At 32.9% G+C, this 8,049-nt stretch overlaps 1 protein-coding gene across 1 annotated transcript; it reads left to right on the top strand.

Moving 5' to 3' along the window:
* The first annotated feature begins 207 nt into the window (after positions 1-207).
* LOC132727302 (complement C1q-like protein 4) lies at positions 208-3,433 on the top strand. The gene is made up of 2 exons (XM_060712733.1): positions 208-283; positions 2,910-3,433. Exons 1-2 carry the CDS (start codon positions 208-210, stop codon positions 3,431-3,433), a joined length of 600 nt encoding a protein of 199 aa, XP_060568716.1.
* Positions 3,434-8,049: the final 4,616 nt, after the last annotated feature.

Raw genomic sequence — 8,049 nt, 5'->3', positions numbered from 1 at the left:
GATGGGGTTCCTCTTGGTGGTAATTCGGATGACCTCACATTTGCAGCCAGCATTGAACTCATTTTGCCATTCCTTCTCCCAGACTTGGAGGCTGTCAAGGTCATCTTGTAGGGCACGGGCATCATCCTGGCTCTTGATCGTCCTGTCGAGGAGACATTCATCAGCAAACATGTCAGTCCTCGACTTCACTCAGACGGTAGGTCGTTGATGAAAGCCAGGAAGAGCAGTGGACCCAAGACGCTGCCCTTGGGCACTCCAGAGGTGACAGGGGATGTATGGGAGTGTGAGCCTTCTAGGACCACGCGTTGTTTTCTGCTAAAGAGGAATCCTTGAACCCATTTCAGTGTGTTGCCTCTGACCCCATAATTGTCTAGCTTCATCAGCAGTCGTGTGTGTGAGACCTTGTCGAATGCTTTGCTGAAATCACGCAGGATAGCGTCGATTTGCTCATTCTTGTCAAGTCCTTTGACAAGGTTTTTAACAGTGGTGAGAAGCCATGCTGGGAGTCAGACAGTATATTGTTGTTGTCAAAATGAGACATGATGTTGCTCAAACTGATATGTTCGAGGATCTTACAAGAGATTGATGTTTGATAGGTCTGTAGTTGGATGACGTAAAAGTTTGAAGAGGTAAAAAGGATTTTCATGTTTAAAAATTTGGCTGAATGGCACATCACCTAGGGTTTAGGTAACTGCCACAATCAGTTTTACGGTTGAGATAAGTGCCTCAATCAGTTTTCAAATGAGAGCCTATTAAACATATACCAGTATTTTCATTATCTATATGTCATAGTCATTTTTCAAAACAATAAAAAGGACAAGATAAGCATTACTTTAGCAATGTGGTGTATTTAGGAAACAATTTTTTGTCAACAAATGACTACATAACAAGAAACAAAATAAACACAAAAAACACCCCCTCCCCCCCCCCCAAAAAAAAAAAAAAAAAAAAAAAAAAAACACTTTTGACGTGAGGCAATATCACTTTTGACATTTTGACAATAGACAGAAACTCTTCTGCCAAGAAGCGATGATACTTTTATAAAGAGACAAACACTTTAGGCAATAGGACTAAATGCAATAAATAACATTTCTGACAGAAGTCAATAAACATTCTGACGAGAGGCGAGAACACTTCTGACCAAACGTTCTTATATTTCATTTAACTGTATTTATTTTGATATCTTTATCATATTTTATCTTAAGGTAACATTATGCTCATATGTTCATATTCAAGTTGAGCTGAACTGACTATATATTTCAAAATAATGACTGTTAAAATGGTGATTGACAACCAGTTCATATTGGAAAATGTTTTGGATAAAATTAAAAATCTGCCTAAAATATAAAAAGACTGTCCCACTCTTTTTATGAACTGAACGTTACAGGTAAATTCTATTATATTTAAGAAAAAATCGTTTGAATCCATGCGTTGTTTATTGTCAATGTGAAATAATTGTTTTTATTAAAAGGAATTATAGCAAAATGAAAACTTATTTTCACTTTCACCTGTTCACTCATTTATACACTTGGATGGGCATAATGTCACTTTAATACATTACCTCTCCTTGAAATTACATATATCTTAATTACCTTTAGCCATGTAAATGGAACACATTTCAAAACGACTCCATACGGGAATTTCCCGGTTGGAATATACTAACATACTGTACTTATATTTGTTGTACTTGAATTTCATATCTTATATAATTCGATAGTACCACGCTTTTACAGAAAAAAAAGTTTTCAATGAATACAACAAAGGATCTTTAATTTCTTCTACTTGATTTTTGCGACTTCGTTAATCTATTGTATTTCTGCAGTTCTAAAAAATACATTAGATATAATATATTGTCATGTTTGTTGACTTTCATTTAATAATGCGTATATTTCCGGTTTCAATCTGGAGACAAATATGTTTTATTTTCATCGTCATGTGATATACGTATACACGTTATAAAAATATGCAGTGACAGATACACTAAAAACGAAATAAAAATATGTCGGTGTTTTTTTTTTATTATAATCTTATTAATTCCATAAATATCCCAATGTACCATACCTCCAGAGTCATGCTTATTTTTATGGAAAAAATGTAATAAAAAGTAAAATATTGTCAAGTGAACAAGGAATAGTCATAACAGCGTTTTTTTCTTGCAAAAAATATTATTATAATTACTGCAAAATCAGTCGTTAATCGCATATGACATGTAAACCAGGTCTTGAATTGCGAATATTTTTACTTTTCTTTAAATATTTTTATTATTTTCTCAATGTTTTCTTGAAATATTTTGGCTCATCTGGAGGCGTACATGCACGAACAACACGAGAAAATCTTTTTTGTTAAAGTCATCAAGGGTTTATCAGTGATAAACTTGTTTCAATACCCCTTGTATATTCTATCAATCTCCAGCCAAAAATTTAACGTATATGATAATACGATAAAATATATTACTAGTAATACTGATAATTGTAGTGGTAGATGCATTTTGTATTAAAAAAGACAAAATGGTCTACTAGTACATTACATGACAAACAGTGCCTGAATGACTTTCCCGTTCGAATACTTACATAATTTAAATAGTTTGGTAAATTATTGCTTTTAAATGTAATTTACTACACAGGAAAATTAAAAGGCAACATTATATGTATTATAATAGTAATTTAATATAACTTAATGTCGACGAATACACAAATTCAGCTATAACATTACTGTATTTAATACAAGCATAATAAATATTATGTAAATGAATGAATGCGAAACGCGGATTATATTATATATTATAACGATTTCATGGACTTTGTACATAGATTTTGTGAAAACTATAACCTTTACACGGAGACTAAGTACGTTTGTGTTTTATAGTGTATAAGTAAACAGGATGGAGAAAATTTTTTTTGTCTTTGTAGTTGTTTTTTCTGTCTGTTTTGCCTGGTTTCTACACACAATATGGGATCAATTAGTTGATCTTCAAAAGGAAAACGTAAGGCTTTCAGAGAGATTAAGTGAATTGGAACAATCTTCTACTAAAAAATTAGCGGTGTCTACCCACGTCGGGCTATCGGGCTCGCTTCCTGTAGCCGGCACAGCTAAAGTCATGTATGATGTTGAAATTACCAACATTGGCAATGCTTTTAATTTCCAGACTGGAAAATTTATCGCCCCTGTTTCTGGGGTTTACATGTTTCACGTTACCGCATGCTTAGGTGATGGCGGACAATGGATGATTCTGAATATAATGGGCAATGATAATGTGATTGGACGTGTGTTTACTGGTGACAACTCATATCATGCCTGTGGTTCGAAGGCAATAAGTGTTCATTTGAAAACAAGTGATTCCGTGTGGGTACAGCGGGCAGCTGGTTCAGCTGTTTTTTTAAACCAGGACCATGGTTGGAATTCTTTTACAGCTGTACTTTTAGATAAAGATTAATTTCATATTTATTTATTAATTATATAAATACACAAATACTCTATATTCACCTCTTACAATCAATAGTGATGTTTCGATGTAGACACATGTCATATGATTGTAGTTGAAATTATATATTATTTATTCCTGTGGACATAAGATATAAGTTACAGGACAGTGCACTCGACTAGGCCTATTCTCATTGACTCAGAGACATACAGTTATGATTTTCTTACTGCGCAGAGATGAAAACATTGTAATGAAATAAAATTTCATTTTAGTAATGGACAGTGTCATTTAATAATGGCAATGAAGACATGTTTAATGTATAAAGTATACTATACTTGTTTTAATGGTTGTGTTACAAAACCTTATTCAGAAATATTTTAAGTTCACCAAGGGGGATAATTGAGTAACAATATATGCTATAATTATGTGTCTTGGATAATGACATACAATATGTACGGTGCACTTCAAGTGAATATCTCTTAAGTGGTTGGGGACAAAAGTTTCGCACTAAACCATAACTTACGTTGACATAGATTCTGGATGATTATAATAAAAAATAAAACAATTCTCATGAGTTTTATATAAAAACTGTCAGGAAGTGCACTATGATGTGTTAAAAGTTTCTGGAGATAATTATCAATAATGTTGCAATGTAGATCAATATTTTATGTATATAACGATGCATGTATATGTTTGTATTGTGTATAACATATTATTAAACAAAGCTGTCAATAGATCAATATCAATGTTTGAATAATTGTGTTTGTTTTTTATCAATTCGGTATAAGAGGGAATTTTAAGACACACTAGGGACAAGAAAATATTTTGAGAGGGAAATGGCAGCCCAAAATAGCTTAATTTAGTAGTTTAACAGCTGCAAATATTACTACTAATATACAGATGGTTTTAAAGCAAAGTATAGCAATGAAAATGAAATGAGTTTTTAGCTCGACTATTCGCAGAATAATCGAGCTAATGCAGTCACCCATTTGTCGGCGTCGGCGGCCCTGTGGTTAAGTGTTTGCGTGTAAGCTGGTATCTCCATAACTACTGAAGGGAATGGATTGAAACTTCACACACTTGTTCTCTGTGATCATGTTACATGATTGGCACAAGTCCCGTATCTCTGATTTGCTTTTTTGCATAATTATGCCCCTTTTTCGACTTAGAAATTCTTGGTTAAGTTTTTGCGTGCAAGCTGGTATCTCCATTACTACTTAAAGGAATGGATTGAAACTTCACATACTTGTTTTCTGTGATATCTAACATGATTGGCACAAGTCCCATAACTCGGATTTGCTTTTTTGGCATAATTATGCCCCTTTTTCGACTTAGAAATTCTTGGTTAAGTTTTTGCCTGCAAGCTGGTATCTCCAATACTACTGAAGGGAATGGATTGAAACTTCACACACTTGTTTTCTGTGATTATCAAACATGATTGGCACAATTCCGATAACTCTGATTTGCTTTTTTGCATAATTACATGAATTATGGCCCTTTTTATGACTTAGAAATTCTTGGTGAAATTTTTTTCGTGCAAGCTGGTATCACATGATAACTACTGAAAGGAATGGATTGAAACTTCACACATTTGTTTTCTGTGATTATGTAACACGATTGGCATAAGTCCCATAACTCTGATTTTCTTTTTTGCATAATTATGCCCCTTTTTCGACTTAGACATTCTTGGTTATGTTTTTGCGTGCAAGCTGTTATCTCCAAAAATACTAAAGGGAATGGATTGAAATTTCACACACTTGTTCTCTGTGATATCTTACATGATTGGCACAAGTCCAATAATTTTGATTTTTTTTTTCATAATCATGCACCTTTTTAGGCTTAGAAATTCTTGGTAAAGTTTTTGCTTGTAAGCTGTATCTTCATAACTACTGAAGGGTTTGTGCTTTTTTTTGGAACAATTTTATGCATTCATAATAATAAAGCAGTGATTCACTCGATAAAACATCTTAATAACAAGCCTTTGTACTTTTTGAGACAATTTTATGTATTGATATAGGTAAGCATTATTATACTCAATGAAACACACTTGTGACAACTTTTCGAATAGTCGAGCGTTACTGTCCTCCGACAGTTCTTGTTTGTTGTTGTTGTTTTATTGAAATTCCTTTGTAAAACAAGCAATTATCATAGTATTGCAAGCAATCCATAAGTCCCCTACCGGTTAGAACCCCAGCAACATTCTGATGGGCCATTGGCCATTCAATTTTACCAGTGAATGAATGACATGAATGAACTTAAGTTTTTTGAGTTCTAAGTTTGTCTATATCACAGTAATGTGTAAAGTTTCCCTGCCTAGTAAGGAAATTATGTTTATACAACCTTGTCATATTATTACTATGTGGGATTTTAAAGTAAATCCTATAAGGAATGAAGAAGTTGGAGTGAAAAATACCAATTTCACGAAAAAAATCTAAGTTCAAGGGGGACATAATTCTGGAAATAGTCTTGCTAGAGTATTTAACCTTCTCAAAAATGTTGAGTGATAATAACAAACCTATATATGAAGTTGGAAGTAGATACATTAGGAAATAAAGAAGTTATTTAAAAAAGACAACATTTTTTTTTTTTAAATTCTAAGTTCAAGGGAGGTAATACTGATACTTTTTGTGCTAGAGTTGTAAATCTTGTCACATATGATGTGGTTGATGACCAGAAACTTATATTTAAAGTTTGATGTAAACACCTTAAGAAATAAAGAACTTATAGTGAAAAAGCTGAAAAATTTAAATCAGAAAACATGAAATTCAGGCTATTTGTTGCCATAGCAACCAGAATTTTCAACATAGGAAGAAAAGAAAAAGATGTGCATAATCTCCAGACATCTACCCATATTACAAGTTTCATAAAAATATTTTCAGTACTTTTTGAGTTATCACTGGATCCAGTTTATGTGTTAAATTTGCCATATTTTCAGACTATTTGTTGCCATAGCAACCAGAATTTTCAACATAGGAAAGAAAAAAAAGACGTGCATAATCTCCTTACTGCCATCTATCCATATATCAAGTTTCATAAAAATATTTTCAGCACTTTTTGCGTTATCGCGGGATCCAGTTTTGTGGACGGACGGACTGACGGACTGACTGATTGACCGACAAGAGTTGTGACTGACCGTTTCAATTGCAACAATAGCTCAATGCCCTCGTTGTCCAAGTTATTTTGTTTTCCTTTTTGCAAAAAATGTCATTATTTTTTTCCGGAAACTGCAGGAGGCTTTCTTTTAAAATCATTATCTCAAAACATGTTTTGTTTCAAAACATGTTTTGTTAAATGAATACTTGATAAAATAAAAATTTCAAAAGGTAGTAATAACAGACACACAGTATGAAGCGGAAACTACTCGTATTGCAAAATATTTTAACTATGTCATCGAGAATTTTAAGTTCTGAAGGTCATAAACTTTTCATTTCAAGTTACAATGACAGTCAAATCAATACATTTGAAAACCAAATTATAAATTATTTAGGTCAAACATGTATAGGTAGGTGTTAAATAATAAGTATTACCAAAAATAATTGGTCAAGCCTGTCGCAGGCATATCCTAAAAAACAGCGAGGAAAACGATGCAATTAGGTAATCAAAGCACAGAAGGCGCCGAATTTGTTTGGGTCTCAGAATGTCAGAAAGGTGAAGGGAAGGTTGTGAGATTATAAACCAATTTGTTTTTGTATAGGGCCACCAATGCTTTCCAGCGTTTTAATTGTAGTAAATTGGCTATAAGACTAATTGCAACACTGATACTCAATCCAATGTTTATTTGACAATTTGAAAAAAAAAATGAGTTGCCTTAACTGGGATTTGAACTCCAGACCTCTCGCTTCCTAAGCGGGCGCGCAAACCGCTCAGCCACGGTGAATTTATATGACAATGGCCTGAAGAAAACCATATCCGATCATTCTAAATTAGGGTTTGTAACGACGCTAACTGTTGTTTAACACAGATGTAAATAATCATGGAGCTTACTTTAAGCATGTATATCTATAAAGAATAAAACAATATTAGAAATCTTCGACCATTCGGGAATTATTTTGCTTGAAAATTAATGCGTCTGTCATTTGACCATCTTTACGCAGTGATCTCCCCTAAATTTTTCGGCGTTAGTGTACATATAAAGGGAATTAACCGCTTCAAAAAAGCGGACTACTTTCGGCATTTGCAATTAACAGCATTAGAGTCTGAAATTTCGCTACCATTATTTGTTTGGTCTGACGACCCAAACAAATAAAAAAAAAAACAATGGAGTTAATGAAATGAGTACATTCTTTAAAAATAAATGGAAAATGTGAGAAAAATACATTAGAGATTATTAATTGATACAAATTCGTTATTAGCTTCAAGTTATTCACTAACATTTAAAATCCCTATTGATTTGCTCATTTGAAAAACAGTTCTTTTTTTTTATTATTTTTCTGTGTGTCAATTTAGGTTTACAGGTGGAGGGGGTCCATTTTCAATGAGTTTTCCAGCCAAAAATGTAATCATTGTATTCTAAATATCAAGGATTGTTAATGTAGTTCATTCCTATCAAGTGAAAGAAAATAATGTTTTGGTTACTTTTTCTAGAAAAAGAGTCAGCAATTTATAACAGACATTTTTCTTAGAGTTAA

The sequence above is a fragment of the Ruditapes philippinarum genome, unplaced genomic scaffold (genome assembly GCF_026571515.1).
Source record: "Ruditapes philippinarum isolate M1 unplaced genomic scaffold, ASM2657151v2 ctg862_1_1_1_1, whole genome shotgun sequence".
NCBI classification, from domain to species: domain Eukaryota; kingdom Metazoa; phylum Mollusca; class Bivalvia; order Venerida; family Veneridae; genus Ruditapes; species Ruditapes philippinarum.
The sequence above is the reverse complement of the archived record's forward strand: the minus strand, read 5'-3'. Positions and strand labels throughout refer to the sequence as shown.

Coding starts and splice junctions, on each gene's coding strand:
- LOC132727302 (XM_060712733.1), top strand. CDS start 208: ATGAAAGCCAGGAAGAGCAGTGGACCCAAGACGCTGCCCTTGGGCACT. Junction 284..2,909: donor GACAGGGGATGTATGGGAGT/GTGAGCCTTCTA, acceptor TTGTCTTTGTAG/TTGTTTTTTCTGTCTGTTTT.